This window comes from Orbicella franksi, chromosome 8 (assembly GCF_964199315.1).
Source record: "Orbicella franksi chromosome 8, jaOrbFran1.1, whole genome shotgun sequence".
Lineage (NCBI taxonomy): Eukaryota > Metazoa > Cnidaria > Anthozoa > Scleractinia > Merulinidae > Orbicella > Orbicella franksi.
The window spans coordinates 15,322,391-15,345,249 of record NC_138152.1 but is presented as its reverse complement, the minus strand read 5'-3'; the positions used below and the strand labels follow the sequence as shown (position 1 = coordinate 15,345,249).

Genomic DNA, 22,859 nt, shown 5'->3' with positions numbered 1-22,859 from the left:
TCAAATGAAATTTGACCGATAACCAAAGGCATACAAATCCACCTAGTTTCACACGATGGCAGAGATTTTTGATCTGATCTGTTGAAGGGAAAACAGGCTTGTCTTCTTTGCTTTTTACCGGAAATTTTAAGCGGAATTACTGTAACAAAAGGGCACGGGTTTGAATAACTCACTGACAATAGTAAGACGGAATCCACCGGAAGTTCGAGTAACAAGTGGACAAAAACCTAGTACCAAGATTATTTACATCGTATTGCAAACTTCTGTACGACTGTTTTAAATATCTTCTAAAAAAATGGTTTCTGGCAACACCAAACGTCGAAAACGAATGATCGACTTCGCATGAAATACTTGAAAGTACTGGTGAAATGAAACTGATGATGAAATTTTACTAGTGTTTGCACAAGTTCTCTGAACTCTGAAATTTATTTTCTCTCCGTTCCTATGGGAAATTGTTTTCGGTGTTATTTCAGGCAATTATTTATGTATTTAGCTTTAAGAAAATATAAAAATGACTGTAAAATACTTAAAATTATTCTGGTACCAGATTTTTGTCCACTAAAACCTGAAATTGCCCGATTTTCTATCGGATTTCGTCTTAATTACGTCCCCTCCACAGATAACTAACGTTATTTAACAGCTTTAGCACAACTTCATTGTATGACTTCCTCGACTATGGAAAGCTAACAGTTTTGTGTTGACTTTTTCGTCGGTTGCAGTTTTTGTCTTGGAATTCTGATTATAGCCCATTTGAATGTTTGCGTTTGTTTCGATTGGCTGCGGTGAATACTCTCTCGGTATTGGTTCTCACGAACGAAGGATTTTTGGCCGCGCGCTGAAACGATCACGATTTGTAGTATTTCCTTGTTCGCTACAAGTCCTTACTGAGCATATATTGATCAGTTCACCTCTTTTAAGATATTGCTCGCGGATCGATTTATTGCTATTGCCAAAAAATATATATTTTTTCTTAATTCGTACTATTTATGTCATCCTCTGGCTTAAATCTTGCTCAAAATGTCCATGCCATGGTACAAGACACACTTATCATGGTCTCTTGCATGGTATGAACTAACGCTGCTTCCTTCAATTCGCATGCAACGCCTGGGGGCATAAAAGACCCCGTCACTACATACATCTCTTTTGGAAAGGGACGGCAAGAGCCAGTTGAAAGTAATAGCTTGACGAAGATTAACTAAACGTTTCTAGGAAGCGTCGGAACTTTTCTCTTGTTGATCAAGGTAATTCCGCGCAGGTTTTTTTTTCCGATTCGCCAGGATAAATTACAAATCTCGGAAATAAAACCGAGAAAATTTTGTTTTAACTACGTAATTTCCTTATGAATCGCCTATTAATAGAACGCCTTTCATTTAGGGAGTATACATGTGTCTCGTTTGTATTTGCTTTTCCCTGATTATATGATTTGTTGGACAGTCCATTGTGGCGTCATTTGTTCTTCACTGTTAGCAAAGTCCGCTCAATGACAAACAGCAAGCACACCCGAAACATCAGGTTAATTTTATTTTAGTAAAAAGAGGTAAGTTGATTAATTAGTAAGTTTATTGAAAGTTTGCTATTATAGCGTTTTATGTCACATTCTTACTGTTAATTCCAGGCGCATTTCATTACAGTTGCAGATTTTTTTCTGGTTAACCACCGTCTACGTTTTTTCGAGTGGCGATCAGATATTATTAGTACCATTTACGTAATTTGGGTATTTGGATAGTATTTCATCAGCCAAACAAAACTGAGAGATTACGTGGTTTGTCATCCATTTCCTCATTCAAACCATACTACGAAAGAACGCGGAACGAAATTAGTTCCGCGTTAATCAAGTTAGTTTGACAGTACAACAATTACTATTTATAACCGCATTCTCCAGCTAGGCCAAGCCAACTAATGCTAACACAGACTCGAATAAATTTATCATTTCTTTCTAGAACTGTATTCACGAAACACATATCCTTGTTCGCTCTTGATAACTCAACACGAAACCGGTTCTTGGTACAATTACCAGATAATTTCAACGTATTAAGCACCTGCTCAATTTTAGTATCTTACGTCCTTTTTTGGGGGAAACCCCGGCTACTGAATCTGGCAATTAACATTACAAGTCCCCTATTGCATGTTTTCCTGGTAGTATTATTCGACCTTCTTACTCAGTCAACAATTTTTTTTTTCCATTGAAAGGTAAGTTCACTGCAAACACAGATATTTTCACTCTACCGTAAAGACAGCTGAAGACAGACAAAGTTTCATTTTTGCCGTTTGTCGTTTGACGTAACGTCATGCTTAATCTCTCTAATAACTTTAAAAAAACTTCTTTCTGAAGTGTCGGCTAGCTTAGAGTGAGGCTGTAAAGAGACCAATCTTTTGCTATTTCATCCAGTGTTATTCTCGGAGAAGAAAACATATCCAGAAAGACTCGCGACGTTGCAATCACTGAAAACGTATGCACAGGACTTTGGTCCGTCTCATGAACTGAAGTCCTATTTTGCTGCTTGCCTAGCAAAGGGTTCTGGATGCACTTATTCAAATGTGAAGTCGTATGTCAATTTCCTGGTCTGGTTAAACTCCATGTCTGCTTCCTTGCGTGTTTCACGGCATTGTTGTTCAAACATCTATCGTTTTCTTCGTTGATTTATTTCAAATGAATCTCTGTCAAGCTCACCAAAATCCTGGAGGGCAATAATTTTAGGTCAGGCACTTACTACGAACATGTACACTTTTGAGTTATATTTCTGCCTACACTTAGTTACCAGCTTGCCATAATGCCGGAATTTTTAGCCCCATGTTGATGCTTGCATCCTGTGGAACAACTTCGTTGCAGGGCCTTTTCAGCGATGATTTCCAAAACCGGTGGCTAGTCAGGAGAAAACTCTTCTCCCTACGAGGCACGATTTTAAATATGACCGCCGAGAGAACCCGGAAGATGAAACTGCCCGGGGACAACCCTAAGCCGCCCCTAAAGTCATTGACGCGATTCTGGGTAAGCGGTTGTCGACTGAGTTCCAATTGATCGATCATGCATATTTTGCCTTTCACTGGCTCACTCTTTTACAACGGAATTAGTTGAAAATCTGGAAAGGTTCCAGCTCTCCACATTGGTAGAAAGTGTGTTTGTAACTCGGCGCACACTTTTCGCAAGTATTTATGATGTAAAAGTCTTTTTGTTTTTCCTTTGCAAGCTACCTTTCCTTGAAATTGAGTTGTGTACACAGACCTTCCTCATTACAGAATAGCGGCCTGCGTTACAGCCACCCTCTCCGAATGGAGAAAAATCGGAGAGACGCGTCTGTGTGTTACTATTGTCAATCGTGTACAAGGCACAGTGTCTGGTTTTCAGAAAACGCGTGGTTTTGTGTGGCTCAACTAGGCTCCTGCAGTTTTTATTGTCACAAAACACTTCTACAGTTAGCTCTTGATGCTACGACGATAAAAGTAGTAGGACAGTTTGTAAAAATATGTTGTCATTCTACTATATTTTGCGCGAGGCAATTGAAGTGCCGAGTGTAACAGTTCTCCTTCTCTACCATGCCAGTGTTAAAGCACTTAAAGTTAACTAAAAACTGAATGACCTCGATATTGACAAAGGGGGAGGCCAGGGTAGGTTGGAAATAGCTCGCCTTGTCACGGGTTCTCGATTTTTAAGAAGTACCCTTTGTACCTGTCTATTAGAGCAATTTCGCTTCTTGTGCGCAAAGTTCCTTCGCTTTCTCGTCTGCCGCGAATGCTAATCATTCTACATGCAGTTACGTAAATCAAAAGCGGTCAGAGAGCACTTCACAAGAGGAGAATGCAGGTTAGATTTCTTGGATTCCAAATTCTGTGCCAGTAGTTCCGCCGCCTACGAACTCTGTGCATTGTTAGAGCTTACAGTTTCGGTTTCAGTTTTCTCAACACCTTCCAGACCTTCTTCCGCTTTTCTGGAGCAATGATGCTAAATGCAGACGAGTTTATCTGAAGAATTCGACCTAACTTAGCTAACTTTCCACGGCCAGTCTGTAGCTGTGCTAGTACAGAGATTCCAAGTAGTATTTTGCATGTTTTGAATTTCATTCGCAATGCTCGAACATGCAAAGGAGAATGTATTGTTTAAAGTCAGTCTATCGTGTATGTGTCGAGGTTTACAGCCGACTGGCAGGTTTTATACTGCCTGACTCGGCGCGATTTGCGATATAATATAGCCGTTAAAGCGATCGATTTTATAGGGAATGTAATGTTGAAAATCTAATGTAGTGTATCGTATCTAGATTAGTCAGATATGTACAAAATTTACTGCTAATTAATGCAGCAAATTCCCGCGCTTGAATAATATATGTAACATGATTAATTGATAAGTACACCCATCACGCAATTTATTGTTACGCCAGAGCTAAAAGTCACTCACAACATACAGCCTGCCGAATGGACACGGAGCGAGAAGCGCTAAACCTCCTGGCCCGGGTTGTTCGAATGGCGAATAACGTTATCCACTGGATAAATCACTATCCAGTGGATAGCGTGGTTTGTTTCGTTATCACTCATCCACTGGATAACGTTATGTAACTTTCGAACTACTGGGGCTCTGAAAGCTCTCGCAACAGTACATTTCGACGTGATAGGCATTCATGTCTCTGTGTTAGTAACACACCTGTTGGCTCTTGATATGCCGTTGTTGCACAAACGCTCCAAAAGCTTTGCAATCACTAGCGGTTTTCACGTAGGATACTTTAAGTTGACCATATGGTATTTTTCAACGTTGCGTCCCAAGTAATTGCAACTTGTCAATGTACGATCAGCAAGCTCGTCTCCAATCCTTTAGTATTTTCTGGCAAAGTTATTTTGTGTTCTTCGCATTCTGGACGATGGCTAATCCAAAGGTGATGTTATGTCTTCGTCGTTTACTTGTACATCAGTATCCTGTTTGTTTGAATCGTCCTGAATTCCTCAAAACAGTTTACTGAAAAAAATAAAATAAAAACAGAGTATTGTAGGAAAACATACTGCCGCAGCTGGTTCTGCCTGATTTGAACGAGTTTAGACATCACGTGATTATAACTCCAATTCCTCCAATCAGAGGATGGCATCTAAAGAAGCTGACCAATCAAAAGGAGCATCATATCTGAGGGGAATCCCCAAGTCGAAGGGAACATCGCATTGTCTTTACAATCCGCCATTTTGTTTTTCAGCATGTAGTGGTTTTCTTAGGAGGTCTTTTTAAAGCTATTGCAGGCCGTGGTTTGGCTCTTTTCAATATATATGTATCAATACAGACTTCAAATGAAAAGCTTGTTAAATCCTGGATATATACTTGGCATAATTTTTGGAAAATTTGAATTGGTGACCATGCTTGATGAAATAGCGACGTCGTTTGAAACTGGTGGACCGCCCGCGCGTTAGCTGAGGAGCTGTTGTGCTGTTGTTCACAGGTAGCGCTTTGCCGGCCTTGTTCGGACATACTAGTTATTTCGATTTTTTAAGCAAGTACGTTTGTACTTGTCGGAATTTTGTGATTTTATATTTATTCCTTTCATAATCATCCAAGAATTTCTTTGTTGATATACTGACGAACGGGAGTTCTAATATATTGGGTTTTTCCCGAAAGCTTATTTGTTCCCGTCCTGTTGCGACTTGTCATGTTCCGTTTTCTCTTACGTTAAGTTTATTCTTTTCGCTTGCTTTAGTAAATGCATATCTTATTGTAATGTGAACTTTAAGTCTTTCGTATTAATTTGCTCTCTGTTTGAGTTCCTTCGCTAAGCACATATTTTCCCATCGGTTTCGAGTTCCTGTTTCGCTGCGCCACAAATTATAGATAGTGCAGCTAACTTGAGGTGAAATGTTCTCGTTAAGCTTGTGATGTAAAGTTATGGACATGTTTCGGGTGATATTCACGAATAAGAAGAATAAATTGATCTTGCCAATAATAGTGTCATGCATGTACATGTTCGTGACGATATCCTGTTTATGCATACCTAATTTGTTATTCACTTCCCTGCTCGGTATTTCGGGAGTTACAACTTTCACACGGGAACACCTTTGATGTTGTTCAGAAATACTTCATGACCATTTCTAAATAGGAAAATGTCAGTACAATGTAGGTGCTGAAGTGAGCTGGTTTCTTACCCAGGAAGATGCAGGCAATAAATGTAGACTTATGGAAAATTCTTGGTCATTTTACCTCCTTTTGGAGAAATTATGCTTGTGAATTGTATTTTTCAGGTGTGAAATAATCATTAGTAAAATTTTGAGGATCCAAACAAAACAGATTCCATTTGTGAGTGTTTACAATGAGTACAAAATGGCGGGATTCATCTGAGCATCTCAATAGTTCAGATGAAGTTACAAAATTACAAAGAGAGATTGAGCAATTGCAACAAGACAACAAAGTTCTACACATCCGAGCACAAGGTGTTCAAGTTCTAGGTATGTGATAAATCAGCTCGTGAACATCAGTATAAGTACAACAGTTTGAATATTCTGTTTTCAAGTTAAGTTGTAGTACTGTGTTGGATCTGTATGCAAATCGTTTGCCTCGCTCATAGGCAAATTTGCTCTGAGATGGTTGCATAACACTATTGTCATACCTGAAGCTGTGTTCGACACTTGTAAAATGTTCTATTGGTAAAGTCCTTCTGTAAGTCATGGTTACTAAGCGTACAGTGTACTAACACTGTAGATCATGGTAAAAAATAAAAATACAAATTTGCAACTGGAACAAGAGCAACGTTGATTTTCATGTGAAGCACAACATGGAATTAACTGCTTCTAATTGAAGATGAAATATCACAAGTATTGTGGACTGCCAGATATTTGTTTGTCAGGAAGAGCTAATGTGGCATGACTTGTGCAAGCCACATCCAGTAAGAATTGTTTTGAATTCAGCATTAGTGAAACAGACCTCCTTTAGGGCACTTTGACAGGTGGCCAATTAGTCTGATGCCCTGTTTATTGTTTTGTTTTGTTTTGTTAATAGATATTGAATTTGCAAAGATCTTGTGATCTCATGCATGTCTAATCTGAGCCCTTTCACATGAACAATTGTTTTCTGCAAGTGTTTTCAAGTTCTTAAGCTAATCCAGATTCATCTGTATGTAAATAATGGAAGGGTGCCAGTGATAATATAGACTGAAGCTTGGTATGAGTTAATTTGCCCTTTGGGATCACTATAGTCATGGTCACAAGCAGAGATGAATTGACCTCACCCTTTTTTTATATTTTTTTTTCGTTTTCATTGTATATCATTTTTGTTGTTTTTTTGTTTTGTTTTGTTTTGTTTTCAAGAGTTTATTTTTTGAAATCTTTTACTTTTTTTTTTTTTCTCAAGGTTCAATAGATATACATGATTAACCATTTTATCAATGTTGTCATTTACTGGTCAACTCTGTTCTTATTTTAAGGTAAAGTTCTTCAAGATTCACAGGAAAGCAATGCCAGACTCCAAAAAGAAGTCCAGAAGCTGAAATCTGACTTGGCTCAGAAAGGCATTGATTCAGCACTGGCTGATCTTTCAGTCTGCACCTCTATCAATGATGACAGCCAAAGTAGTGCAGCTGAGCAGGGCGACAGATATCGTCTGTCCATTGTGAGAAGCACTGATAATCATGACTATGTTAACGTCACAACAGTGTCTGAACCTCAGTCATTGTCTTCAGGTTTTCCATCATTGTTGCCTGGAGATTTTCACATTAAGGTACATTCAGTATAGTAGTGGTACATGAACATGTATGATTTAGAGTTTACCGCTTCTTTTAATGCAGCCAGTACATGAAATATTTAATATTTGTATAAAGTATTTTTCAACTTGGTTTGATGCTTTATAAAAGTAAAACAAAAACAAAACAGCAAAACAGGATACAGCAAAGTAAAGCAAAAGTATGCAAAGAAAAAAAATAAAAGTAGTGACAAAGGAAAAGAAAGAAAAAGATCCCCCCCCCCCCCCACCAAAAAAAAAAAAGAAAAAAAGAAGAAAAAAAGCAAAAACAGGCAAATGAACTATGTTAGAGAAAATAGAGAAATGAACAGGAAGAAACAGCAATGAAGGGCATACAACAAAGATGTACAGTTTGTACATTTACATGTACGAGTTACAATGATATTATATAAATGACACAAACATGTGCAAGGAAAACATACAAAGTCATTTTAATGTGCCAGATGTCAGCTGAGCAAAGGTGTTGTGCTATATGACAACTACCTTTTATGCCAAGACATACAAGATGCTGTGGTAACAAACGTATATAACATAAGTGAATCACCACTGATTGACTTCAGGATGTGAGTTCAACCATGATCTGGATGGTGCTACCTGTGCGCACTCTATTGTGGGGTGTATTCATTGATTCAAGACATGTTTTTTGAAGTGCATACAATTGTTGTATTTCAAAAGGAGATACAAGCCGAGTTTCAACACATCACATCCGAGCTTGATAACCTTATGAGAAATGCACAGAACCTTCGTGAGAATATTGGAAGATTACCTGGCAATGACAGAGACACTGAGTTGCAAGGCAAACTCACAAGGCTGAATTCTAAACTCAATGAGTATGTTAAAGAGGCACGAACAAGGGAGACCCTTTCTAGTGCATTACTTTCTGAGGAGGAGAAGTTAAAGGCCAAACTGGTTGCAATGGAGGCAGAACAGGTTTGTTGTATTAGCTAAAAATCTGTTTCAGCTACTTCAATTGTACATCACATAATTTTACAGTATCTGGTCAAACATTTATTTATGTACTAAGCTTTTGTTTTAGTTTTTTCTTTAACTCATCATGACCTGTGTTTCTCAAGAAAAGATAAATGCAAACTAGTTAATTAAAAGTAACAATTATAAAAATTTTACTACTAACAGTGAAAAGCAATCCAAATTGTATAAATTTATTGAACCAGATTATGTGTATTAATTAAAATAAATGATTTATCAACTGAATGAAAATTTTAGGCTTCTCATGAAAATGTGGTGCAACAGCTAAAGGATAAGATAGATCAAAGCAGGGAAGAAATTGAGGAAATTCAAGGCGAAGTAAAGCTCTTTGAAGAAACTGTTCATGTGAAAAGAGAACAAGAACCTGCTGCAATAGTCCGAAACGAGCCTCTTTCAATTGGTTCAGACAGAAGTATGTCAACCAGATCAACATCCGATGAGGTAAAAAAAATGCATTAATGATTTAATGGTTTCCCTTGCCAGATGAGGTGGTACAGTGCAATGGGTAGCATGCATATACCTTCATCAGGGACTGCAGAGACCATTTGAAGGTGGTAGTGCTAAAAAATGTGGCCAAGACAAAAAAGCATTAGCGGTCACTTTTCTGTCATTTATCATGCATTTGAACACCATCATGAATGCCATCAGGAGGCCTGGCAAATCAGCCCAAGCAAACAAAAGTGATCTCTGGTTTTTTTTTTTTGGTTTTTTTTTTTTTGGTTTTTTGTTTTATTTAATGTTATTGCCTTACAGAACACAGAATAAATGATTACAGTACTAGATACTAGATACTACTTGGGAATAACTACTTACAAAGCTGACATTAACTATTGTACTAGACGAAACTTATTATTCTTACAATACTATACTTACAATGTTCACACTAATAGTGTTTACAGCACCTTTTAATCCACAAAAATAAATCTAACACATTACAATAAAAAGAAAAAAAAAAAAAGCAATGAAGATGGTACAAAAAAAGTGATCTCTGTTTACATATTTAAGTTTAACAGTTATTCTACATGTACTTAGAGTTAATAGTTAGTGACTGTACATGCTGTGAGCTATACAGGAATCTGACAGGTTGGAGTGATCTCTGAAAATTTGAAATATCCAATTTTAGTATAAATCTACTAGTGTTCTATCATGAATGCTGTTCTCTGATTGGCTCTGCTGCTCACTATCTGTTCTGTGATCGATAGTGAGTAGCATAGCAGTGTTTGATTTTTAACAAAATGACAGTCACTTCTTTGCATTTTTGAGGTGTCTGAAGCGGATTTAGATAAAGTCTTGAACACCTAGTAGATTTATACTAAAACAATTAGATTATTTGCTTTCGATTTCCATGGGTGATAGTTGACGAGGACTGCACCCTCGTCAACTATCACACAATAGAAATCTCGAGCTCATAAGCTAATTGTTTAATATTGTGTGTATTAGACAGTGGTTTAATTTTTAATCAGTTATATATCCTCTTGGGTAAATCAATATGCAAGACAGTGTCATTAATTCTTTCAAATTAATTTAATTGCTACATGTACTGTATATATCAAATTGGGTTTACAACATATAAATTTTACTTATTTGCCATTGAAACAGTCAATTGTTGTAAAGACTCCACTTTCCCGGACTGGATCAGAAGCTTGTGAAACCTGTGGTCAGTATCAGCGACAGATCGCTGAGTTTCAGAGACAGCTGCTCTTGGCTAAAGCAGAAAAGGATGAGGCACTGAAACTCAAGGAAGAGGTAAATCATGGTTCTGAAAAGTGCTGTTGCAGGGCTTTCAAAAACTATGAGGGCCAGGCCCCAAGCAAACTGACTGTACATGGAATTTAGGGACATTTGTGCTAATTTTTTTTTGCGCATCCTTACTGTGCACACAAATTCACACACCACATCATACATGAGAGCGGGCGCTAAGTATTAAAAGGAACAATGATAGGACAGATGGCCATTGCTATAGCTTTGCCTGGATTTAATGATTTTGGACGTTTGGTGACCCCTGCTTTTCTTTTGATGGATCATTTTCTCTACCGATTTGAAAAAATGAAGAAAATCTATTGACTAGAAGTCTGAATTTTTTGCAAAGTGCACCTTCAAATTCTGTTCTTTTAAGCTCTTCATTTATTTGTGGGAGGGTTTCAAATGCCTCTTAAAGGGTTAAGTTTCGTGAAAACGTTGGTAACACTTGGAATTATCTACGCAGCAGACCCACTTCTACAAAGTATGGCTCAGATCGTTTGCCTCCGTTGACTCTCCTTTGATACTTTTAACTATGTTCCCCTGTATACCATGCTGAATTAGGTGTGCCAGTTTTTCAAAATTAGAGTAGTTTTCCACATGCTTTATCTCTGAAACCAAGGTGGCGACCCCCAATTTTTTTTGCATTTCTGACACAAGTACATGTAACTCATTGTCTGATCGCAGTGAAAAATTGAAAAAAAATCTAATAGACTGGAAAATGTTCGCATGAACATCCTTAATCTGCAATAATTAAACTTATTAAGGTTGATGCAAAACTTTTCATGACTTCACAAGTACCTTGAAGGCTTACTAGCATATTTGTTTAAATAGGATGCTGCACAGATGCTACTAGCATCAGTGGTCAGAGAGAAGAAGTATGGTTACTGTTACTTACTAGCATATTTGGTTAAATAGGATGCTGCACACAGATGCTACCAGCATCAGTGGTCAGAGAGAAAAAGTATGGTTGCTGTTGCATAATAAAATGATGTCATATTTAACAATTTAAAATGATTATGATAAAAGTGGCATAGACACCATCAGTGTCTATGTACAGTGTATATCTAATGTGTTGATGGACAGAGGTTCAGTAGAAACTTCATTTTATTCATGTTTTGTTTATTTTTCTCTTTAGATACTTGATGTGAATCACAAATGGGATGAACAATACAAACTGCTTTCTTCTGCCTCAAACAAGGAAATTGCTGATCTGAAGAACCAAATTGAAATGTTAAACTCTGTTGACAATCAAAGGAATCCAGAGATCATGGAGAAAATTAAGGTGTGTACATGTATGATGGTTTCCATGAAAGGTTTTCATGAAATATCAACATCTATGCAGGCCTTCTAATATGAGCACGTTAAAGAAAGGAAATTGTATCTACTCAGTGGTCTTTTCATTGCAGAAAATTATGCGATAAATTTTGCAAAGTATGTGATCTTTTTCTGAGTTACGTTATGAAGCATGTACTATGTTTTAGAGGAAGAAAACCACTTTTCTACATAATTCATAAAAAGTCAGACACATAATTTTTTTTGTTCCCGCATTGAATGATTTGATTGTTCTAGGCATTGGATGACCGTTGCAAGCAGCTGGAAAGTGAATTACAGCAGAAACAGCTTGAAATTAATCACATGCAGCTGTTGATGCGCAACCAGTCTGCACTCAAGGTATCGTATAAGCTTGATGACATTTCTTAAATGATCAGTGTCCAACATTTAAGGTTAAGTTTGTATCGGACCGAGTAATCGTTACTGCTGGGGCTTATCCCAATTTTTGTTACATGAAGCAACTGAGAGTATTTCTACCTTGCCACCACCTCTCTGGGTGGGGGAGGGTTTAGACAGTACCCATTTGATGGTACCATTTCTGCACCTGGGTGGAGAGGAGCACTTAGGGAGTAAAGTATCTTACCCAAGAACACAATGCAATGACTTTATGGCCAGGACTTGCATTCAGAGCTCTTAATCCACAGTCCAGCATGCTAACAACACCTACCTGCATCAAAGACATATTAATTACATAAAATACATGTTAATCATGGCAAACTGACCTTCATGTACCATACTACCGAGCATATTTGTACAACAATGTCATGTACAGTATTAAAGTCAGTTATAGTGGTCCTATCTTAATGTCATTGGACCCCTGCCTACTGTAACCCCTGATGATTTTTCCCCTTATCCTTTGCAATACCAACAGCCTCCAGCTCCTCAGAACACATCCATGGAGCAGCCCCTGTCCCATCTGTCCCTACTTGGGGCTGCTGCACCTCGTCCAAGTACACCTACTCAAAGTTTGCCCTCCTGGCCTGGTACCACAGCTTATGGGCAACAGATTCCTGCTGAGCTTATTGACCAGATTGAGGTGCTGAAACAGCAGCTTAGAGTGTATGCTGATGATTTTGCCACTGAGAGGGAAGATCGTGAGAGGAATCAGGCAGAGAAGGAAAAACTAAGGGAAGAATTAGATGCAGTTAAGGAACAGTTGCAGACCCTGGAGCAGCAGGTGTGGTTTGTGGTTAACATATATTAAACAAGGTGGGTTAAGAATGTTCAAAGTCACTTTTGGATAATTATTTTCTGGCCATCATTTTGCCTAAAATGTCTTTCCATGCACACTGGCCTAAAAGTAACTTTGGACTTTCTTTATCCCACACCTTAATTTTTTGATGGGAAAGAAAAGAATCAAAAGCAGATCCAAAAAAACAAAAAAAAAAACCATTGAAATGTAGTTCGGATGCAGAGGCAACCTCAGTGACATTTTCTATATCAAACAGGATACCTACATTACAACATAGCATGAAGAAATAGAACGCAAAGTGAAATTTAATAAGTATTGAGTAAAATTTGCAAATGTCAGAAAATTTCTGTCATCATCTCAAGGTTGGTGGCATATTGCTTCAAATTATGACACCTGTGTTTACCAGGATGTGTTTGTGAGATTTTCACTGTTGCTATACAAGGCATTTGAACAGTATTTTCAATTTGTAAATGTAACAATTAAATTTTGTTTGCTTGTACAATGTGAACAACTCATGAACACAAGCTGGTAAAAAAGAAACATGGGACTTGAATCTTCTCTAAAGACTAGAATGAGCCAAATGTCACTGGTGATTGTTTGAGGGATCATATCAATTGAGGTTGCACCAAACACAATTAAGTTGTTGCAAACAATCCGTGATGACATTTTTTCCAGATGTTAAGTATGATTTTACTCTGATGTACATGCACATGCATATGAATTATTTCCTCAGTCGGTCATTGTTGAGTGCCACCTGATCCACAACTGTCAGTAGCTCGGCATGTCCTCTTGGACCAGCCCCTTTGGCTGCTGTGCGCTCCCTCATCCGTAGGGTAGGTTCCCGTGTGGAACTGTGGATAGAGTACGTAAACATGATCACTGAGTGTAAGGAGCACAGGTGGCCAGCATGTTTCATGGTGGTAAATGTCGCAATTAAAGTTCTCCATAATCTCATTACCAAATGGGAGAACTGAGAGACTTAGTGCTATGTGTGTTATAAATTATTTTAAAATTGTTATTTGGGCAAAATTCTGTACATTGTTTTGCAGGTTCTTGTTATACATGTATACTCAATTTTACATCAATACAATGTTATGGAATTTTTGAACTTGGTGAAAGATCTAATTAATTTGTGGAGACACTGATATACATGTATGACACGTGAAAAAAAACCGGCTAAGTGAAGCATAAAAGGTCATTTAAGAATCGCTCCAGCATTATTTTGCTTCTTCCAAATTATTTTTTAGGGTGCCCCTTTCTGGCCTGCAAATTAACACACATGATATCAAATGATTTTGTAACTGACAGTAATTGAAAATAATACAAAATTCAAACATTCAGTGTTAAAAATAAGTTGAGAAAAGTTGAATCAAGCAATTGTCTACATGTATACCTAGAAAACAGATAAATGTTTGGAATTTTGTCCCATTTTACCAGAGAAAAAACACTTTAAAAAAAAGTTCTGTGGAAAAATGTTAAGTGGCAATTCCCATTGTTAAACTTGGTTTCCTGCAGTACATGTAAATCGATTTCCTAACTATTAATTTTGTTGCTGTGTAATTGGGTTAAATAATCATATTTGCATGCTACTTAATTTCGAATAATGATAGTTAATAATTGCATGCAGTGCGGTTTCTTAACCATCAGGGTCTGATGATATGGACAAACCTCTTGTTTTTTCCTACTTTGTGTTATTTTCATTCTTGACTTCTGTGTATGGTGTGGTTCAATTCTTTATTGGGGATAATATTTCCATCCTGTGGCACTTACAAAGTACACATGCCTGTGTTCTTTACATGTACATACAAATAATAGTAATTAAAGGTGCTTGTTCATGTGCATGTATGTTGTATACCCTGTGCCCTTCCAGGGGATGGAGTGTTAATGGAAACCAAGGTTAACATTTGGGGAATAACATGGTTCTGATGTAAATTACTAACTGTATATGGTGTTTACTGTCTTCACACAGCTCCAAATATATGAAGAAGACTTCAAAAGAGAGAAGAGAGAGAAAGAGAGTTTACAGCAACAACTGAGGGCCAAAAATAGTGGAGTAAGTCACAAAATTAGTGCCATTAATTTTGCATGTAATCAGCTTGGTACAAAATATAGTAATGAGTGCTATGCAAGTCATCATACATGTACAAAACGGTAGAAATGTAGCCAATGAACTCAGGGTAGTATAGAATTTCTTTCACTTGTTTAGAATTACAGTCATGTGCATGTATGTGTAGGTTTGGGCAGGTGCACTGTAGATGTTTTTTCTGACTCTAGATGGCATATCCCCAGCTGTCTTCAGTAATTTTGTACTGGTCACAAGGCAAAGTGTACTTGTACATTAAAATGCCATGTGACCAGTACAATACAAAGCATAACTGAACACTGCTCTGGTGAGATGTTGACAACAAGTCCTGTTTTGAGTATACATTTAGTGTAAAGTCCCATATGCATTCTCATAATTAGTCCTTTTGGCCTTTACATTGTGCTATGTTTTATTAACTTGGTGCCTGATGCAACATGTATGAGACAAAATTATGCCCTTATATGTACATAAAAAAACACTAGACGATACCTGTACATTTAGTTCAGTAACACTGTGGAGATACAAAAATTACAAGTTTTTTCTGGTGACAAGACTCTTAGTGAGAGAAAATAATGAGTATAGACATCTCACAAGTTAAAAACAAGTGAAGAGGAAGTACCCAGAACCTGTACACTTAGCTTCCTTTACATTCCCCTTGTTCCCACCCCTATCTTGTAATGTATAGTGTGCAGAGGTGTTCATACCATTCTGCTCTTGATAGGGGATGTATCAATACCAGGATCCACTGGCACAGAGGGCAAGAGCTGTAGCTGAACAGCAAGCCAGAGTTCAAGCAATTCGAGAGGTACATGATCGAGAGAGGGAAAGGTTGCTGAGAGGTCAGCAGGAGCTACAGCAGCAGGTTTATGGACAGCAGGTGTGTGCAAGTCTCAATCGATAGTTATGGTGCCAGAATTATTGGGATCTAATCCAGCTGAATTCTCCTTGCCATTTACTTTTTTCAGTGCAGGAATTTGCACTAATTTCTGTTGTCCAGGGAAACTTCTGATTTGAAACACTTTTTCCTGCTATGATCAGGTGCTTCATTTTTCTCGACTGCCTATCGAACGTTGTAAAGTTATTCATGTAGAAGTTATCATTATAAACTTGTTCATAAACTTATGACCTACCTCGATTCTTAATTTTCAAAAGCAATCATGGATCAACTTTTGTGTCAAGACTTACCCTTGAGGAGTACTTGATAGTACCTTTTTAGATGTTCATTTACGTTATACTTACATGAATTACTGTTACATGTAGAGGTATGTTGTTATTTTTGTTAAGTTGTTTTATTTCTGTTGTTGTTGTTGACCTCAGCCATATTCCCGTATTCAGTCTCAATACAATCCTTATGGACTTAGTGGCTTGGAGTACACAACCCCGGAATGGCAGCAGCAAAATTATCAAAGGGTTCCCAGGGTAAGAATCAGCCATAATTATACCGTTCAATACAATAAAGGCAGACCTTGAAAGTGACAGACCTGATCATCGCCTTGGAAAGAATGATGTCTATATTGTTTAGGAAAATCTTAATACTGTATTTGAAGTTGAAATGCCATGACATCCAGTTGTAATAATTATTGTTAATACCTAACCAAGCAAACAGACTCTGAAAATCAAAAATACGATCTCAGCAGAATTGAAACCTTTAGAACCTTTTTCCACTTAGACAAGAGATTGGTTCTGTCATATGTTACAGCATTCGTTATGGTCCTTTCAGTGGCTCATATATATATATATTTTTTTATTCTTCCTTGCTGTCATTCAGGGAGTTTTACCTCCCCGTGGGCCCATTGCACACCCAGCAAGCCAAAGATCAACAAGAACCTCCTCAATGTACCATGGAGGAGAGGTCCAACCTGACAACGACATGGTAGAGGACGTTGTGGACTCACCAGCAGATGGAAACGATGCTGAGGCTGCAGGTGTTAGTGACGAAGATGAGAAGGTGGTTGGGCTGGAAGAATGCCCTCGCTGCCTGAGAAAGTTTGATGGAGAGGACAGCAACACCATCCTTAAGCACATTGAGAGGTGCATCTCTTAGAAAGAAGAGTTTCAAAGTGTGTATTGTTTAATACAATACCCTTGCAAGCAATTTCTTCATTTGAATCACTATTAGTGGTATAGTGGGGTATTGAGCCTTTACCACAAGGGCATTTTGGATGGCTCCTTGGTCATCTTTGATCATCTTGCTGGTTAATTATATGATTTATCAGCCTATAAACACCTAAGTTACCTGTATCGACTTTTATAGTGTTTTCAATATTTACTACATACCTCTTTTTGCATGCTGAGTTATTTCATGGCTACAGGCATCCATGCTTTAGGTCTGGTTTGCTCGTCTCAATTAATTGAGAGCAACCTAAAATTAATCTATTATGCAGTTCAGTTGTGTTAGAGATGTTATTTTGTAGCATCAGGACTATTGATATAATATCTTTTTGTATCTATGAAAGTACCCTGGCATTCCAAGGAAATAATTCCTAGAAAGGGCGTATCTTAATTTGCTATCATTATTATTGTTAATGATTACTATTTGCGATAATTATAAGTGGTCTCATTTTATCTCACAGTTTGAGCTAGTGAGGGTTGAATTTGTTAATAATGTTATAATCTCCTGAGCACAGTCAAAGTGTTGCACCTTGTATGTACATGGGATATTGAAATACCAAGTGCTCAATGTTTACAATTTGACCAAACAAAAACAACATCTTAAGTTCAACGTGTAACTTTATGCTCGTTATTTGATGTTATCGTCTCTGACAATCACGACAATTTTGTCTTATGATTTTAGTTTTTGGCTATTCATAATAGCGTAGATTATTGAATTTGACGCGTTTCTATATCGATAATTCACGTCTTAACTTTGTCCCAAAGAAGGTACAACTGTAGACGTACATGTAGTTTGGTATAGCTTTGAGTATTTCGTACTTGTGATGAGAAGAAGTCATGCATAAAGAACTTGGTATAATTTACTTTGAATTGCCTTCCAAACAACTTGTAGGTAAATTTACAGGCCAAGTCATTTGTAATGTTTACTTCCCAGGGTGTTGTTTGGTAATGTCGGTGTTTGTTTTTTTTGTTGTTTTTTTTTAATGTCGTCAAATTATTATACGCTGTAAAACACCCTGAAACACCAGCTGTGATTTGCAATCAATGTACAATTCACACTTGGTACATGTCGTTTACATGTGTGGATACACCTCCTTCCACATACCAAGTAATGTTAATTCCTTAAAAGTACTAGAGGGTAAAAAGAGCCTTGACCTCTAGTTATGTTTCAGTGGTAAGTTCTAGCGTCATTCAGTGAAGAAGACGCCACTCCAAGGCAAAGAAATATATTCGCAGTGCGTTTCAACCTACAGATATGTGATATTCAGCCATTTCTAAACTTGGAGCCTCCCAGGGTCCAATAAGAGATTCCCAGCTACATGCCATTTGTTTAAGCAGCATGTTATTCCCAACAAGCCCTCCACTCAGTGATCGTCTACACTGGCGTCAACAGGAATCATAAGACCTACAATCACCACCTATACTACTTGCTGATACGGCCAGTACCTGTAGCAGTTTATGCCAAGTTGATGGGTCTGAGAAGTTCTCTCCGCCCTTCACTTGCTGTGGGCAATGAAAAAGTTCGGACCTGAGCATATCGATCTCATAATGACATACAGTACAACCAATCCTAAGTACGCATCAAGCTGGTTGACGTTAAACATGACAACGAGTATTGTGCTCGTACGCCGTAAAAGTTTGGCTCTAAGCAGGTTGTCGCAGCTACATCTTGTCCTTTGGAAAGTGACATGGACAATGTACGCATTGGCGTGGTTCACTTACAGCAAGCTTAAGAATATTGTAGTCGTGTACTGGTCAATTGTCTCCGAAAGTTCGGAGTTGAATATGTCGATGGTGGAACTTGCTACGGTAACCTGGGTGTTGTACACCACTTACTGGCTGCCCAAGATCAAGCCAAAGGGTGTCATGATCGTGCTCTAGTCATTCGTTTGAAAAACCTCGCGCTTCAGATTATTCATTTGACAAGTATTTCCCAACACTTGGGTACTGTCTGTGCACGGTGACCTGTATGACCTGAAACAAGCGAAAGAGTATCTTGACGACGCACTCGCCATTCTTCTGAAGAAAGCTCGCATATTGTTATGTTGATGTGACACTTAGTCTCATCAAAACCAGCGGCGGGTTCGGCTTGCTTTGATAAGCAAGTTTTGATGTTGTCGTTGTGGTGGTTTTTGTTATTGTTGATGTTTTTGCCGTTGTTGTTAATGTGTGATTACTAAGAGCGCTACATGTACCACCTTTTTGGGATGAGATTAATTGCACGGGGAAATACATGTATAAATTGTCTGCTGCCGTCACCAACGTTTCTTGATGTCGGGAAAATTTTTCATTTTCTAATTTTCTTGTTCCAAACTTTTTCTCTTGTTACCGCATGTTATGCTGACACGAGAAAAGTTGATAGTTTGAAAAAGGTTTATTCATCTGCTATTGCTGAATGTTCAAGGAAATGTTCCGTTGAGTTTTTTCAGATCTATGACGTTCAACGATACAGTAAAATCCCCATTTTATTATTGTTTTATTACTGATTATTCCAAGCAATCTTATTATTATATATTGTTCCAGTACTCCCTTGACAAAGCAGTTAGGAGAAATTTGCCCTCGATTCTGCTAGCCTGTCGATTGTTCAAAGCATTTTCCTCCCAAGTGGGCTCGAAAATTCGAAATTCCACTCTAGAAGAACGAGATCGTGTAACTAAGACAAACGGACGATGTTCATTAAACATGTAACTTGATTACTTATAGAAAAGTTTACCGAGTAGTGTAGGATCAGAAAATATATAAAACTACCAAAAAGGAAAAAAAATGTAAAATCGCCAAAAAAAAAAATTAAATCAAAAAACAAAGTAAAAAAGTAAAAAAAAAAAAAGTTTAAAAAGAGAAAATATATCTTCAAAAAAAAAAATTAAAAACGAGAGAAAAACAAATAAAAAAGATAAAAAGTTCCAAAAAAGCACAAAAAAATATATATTAAAAAAGATAAGGAGTAATACTGTAATAGCGTGAATTAATGAAAAAAAGGTTAAAAAGCAACATACATTACAAAAAAAAATTAAAAGCGAGAAAAAGGCAAAAAAAAGGGTTCGATTGAAGTAGAAAAGGCAGCTAGCTGCTAAACTGTGCGGCTGCTTATTGTATGCTCAAGTAAGCAGCAGAGTTTAAAAAGTACCCTTACCAGGGTACAGTTTTGAGTGTAATTTTACAGGATTTACCAGTAACGATTTACGTGACACCACTTATATCAAAGCACAAGTACTTGAAATCTGCACGTGCTCGTGTTAGTCGGTTGTCTTCGTGGGTTTGGTTAGACCACGCAGCAACTTACGTTTGAGAAGCTGACTCGGGACTGTTTATCATTCCCAGTTTGTTTAAATTATTTTCGGCCGGAACAAACAAACCAAATAAGGGACTGCAGTAGCCAACGTGACAAACGTTGTGGTTTCTTGTGTACGCAACATTGTATTGAATTTTGTGTATTTCAACGAGATGGGGGTTAAAGATACAAAGAGAAAGTCGAGTTTACCTTAATGATAAGGGATGTATCAAAAGTCAAAGATGTTTTTTTTTTCCTGCGTTTTACTCGTGAGACGTTTAAATGTTCCTGTTCAGTTTGCCCAAGGGTCCGATGACCAAGCAAACTTATTAATCTGTAATAAGTTAACTCTATTCATTACCTTTTTGCTACTTTTAACATTTTACTTGTTTAGTTAGAATTAAGATGAAAGGGTAGAGTGATATGGATGTGTTGTAAGACTTATCACAGACCAATTTTGTTAGCCAGTTAAAGCAACAACTCCATGTTCATGGGGACGTTTCCTTAGTGGTCAGTATATTTGTACCTCGGCGCTTATTAACTTATCGCATTATACGTGTACAATCGCGTTAGTAAAAAATGCTGCGTTATTTTTTTCACCTCAAGGAAGACCACTTGAAAGGAAGAGAGTAGGAGGGAGGGAGGTGGGGATGCTTTGCAGGTTCGAGAAAATTGTTTTTGCTTCTGGCCCCGTCTCCCTACCTTCTTTCTTTCAAACATACACGCACACACTAAATTCTAAGTGGTAGTCTTTGAAGGGAAATGGTGCAGGTGTTATTATAAGATAGCTACTTTATCACAAGGGTGATTTTGCGTTAATTAAGATTTTCGAATGTGTGTATTATTAGTAAGGTATTACTAAGGCCGTCTCTCCTCATTCTTACACTGGTTCGCATGTGATGTAAACGGCTTCGGTACCTCGGCTGCGTATTATTTCGTGACTCGTTCGTGGACCATTGCGTGACTTGTGTGAGCTCCTTACGTGGAATGTGTGAACCAAGTTGGAAAAGGAGACCCTGCCTTTAATAACGTTGTTTTAAAAGCTATTGACTGGTCGGTGTAACCGTCAAAGCACAAAAAAAACTAATAAAATTTTTGCACTCTACAATCAGTGTGTCGTATAACTTATCTCAGACCGTCTAGTGAACCTTACAGTCACGCGAGCCCTTTTTCCACGACATAGCCGTCGAATTTAGGGTGTGTTTCCCGTGAGAGAATCAGAAACCGTATTTTTTACCTTATATCACACGGGTACGTCGTTGCGTCGCAAAATGCAATAACTTCGACGCGAAATTAATAAAGTATTAAGCGGGAGCAGTAATACATTTTCAACGCAAAATGTAATAACTTTCCTAACGTATAATGTAATAACGCGAATGGAAATACAAGTGGGTGCGTGAAGTCAAATAACTAGATCAGGGGTCTACAGTAAAAATGCACATGGCATTTGTATTCAAGCAGATTATGGGTCCTCATAGGGGGGTGGGGGGGGGGGCGGTCATCGCATAATAGTTCAACATTTTTGGTGGTTGGGGCCGGGCCTTTTTTCTCTACCTTGCTAAAGTGAGATCAAGGTCTCTGAAGTGACGTGTTTTCCTGTTTCTTTGTCGAGTTAAAAACTAGTTTCGTTGATTTTTTAAACGAAGCTCTAATATATCGCTATGCAATTTTCTTTGAAGATTTGTTTCAAGTTGCTGTGAGGAAAGGGAGGGGAGGGCCAGTTTCAACGGGATAAAAAAAAAAAAAAAGGTACACTAATACCCAACAAGGGCTTTCATTTGTTGCATTCCCTTATAAAATAGTTCAACAAACTCAATTCATTAATAAGAAGCATGTCCCGTTCACAGCGTTATCTTTCTCTCGCACTCGTGCGATTAGTTTACCAGTGAAGAAGGTTTGCGAAAACAATACAAAAGTGTTGGAACTAATCTCGAACCCAGATCTCCCACGGCAAACAGAGTGAGGTCTGCGTACGAGATTAACTCACAACAGGAACGTCGATAAAATATAAATGAGCAGTGAATTTACCAAATGCACCCGGCTTGATCTGGATTGGCTCAATTTCAAGCTAAAATTAGCACTTTAATTAGTGAATGCATCGTACTTCTGACGCAAAGCTATAGGGGTAACCAGAGGAGAAACATTAATGACTTCCATTGGCATCACTGTTGGCCAATGAATCGTTTTGCAATGAATGTTTGACTGAAATAAAGAGCTACCCGGTTCCTGCAGCAATGAAACTTAGCCGCATGCTGGCCATGGACTCCAGAACAAAGTTTTAAGAGCCGTTTATAGAAATCTGAAAAAGTATTAAAAATCAGAAATTATCCGAAAATTACAATGGGGGAGTTTTAAGGAAAAGTCTCGGTCTTGAGATCGCCGAAAGAAAACCAGCAAAACTTTTATGGTTTCGAAAAATAACTTCAAGACGCATTTTGGCATT

At 37.8% G+C, this 22,859-nt stretch overlaps 1 protein-coding gene across 1 annotated transcript in view; it reads left to right on the top strand.

Annotated features, from left to right (window-relative positions):
* Positions 1–19,988, top strand: part of LOC145494721 (uncharacterized) — a 120,181-nt gene extending 100,193 nt beyond the window's left edge. Inside the window, exons 5-16 of the mRNA XM_081474286.1 lie at positions 6,205–6,408; positions 7,383–7,675; positions 8,372–8,626; positions 8,921–9,124; positions 10,283–10,429; positions 11,562–11,708; positions 11,996–12,097; positions 12,621–12,935; positions 14,920–15,003; positions 15,755–15,910; positions 16,351–16,452; positions 16,802–19,988. Coding sequence (XP_081330412.1) covers positions 6,273–6,408; positions 7,383–7,675; positions 8,372–8,626; positions 8,921–9,124; positions 10,283–10,429; positions 11,562–11,708; positions 11,996–12,097; positions 12,621–12,935; positions 14,920–15,003; positions 15,755–15,910; positions 16,351–16,452; positions 16,802–17,077 — 2,217 coding nt within the window. The 5' untranslated portion in view covers positions 6,205–6,272 and the 3' untranslated portion in view covers positions 17,078–19,988. The remainder of the gene's footprint in view (positions 1–6,204; positions 6,409–7,382; positions 7,676–8,371; positions 8,627–8,920; positions 9,125–10,282; positions 10,430–11,561; positions 11,709–11,995; positions 12,098–12,620; positions 12,936–14,919; positions 15,004–15,754; positions 15,911–16,350; positions 16,453–16,801) is intronic.
* Positions 19,989–22,859: the final 2,871 nt, after the last annotated feature.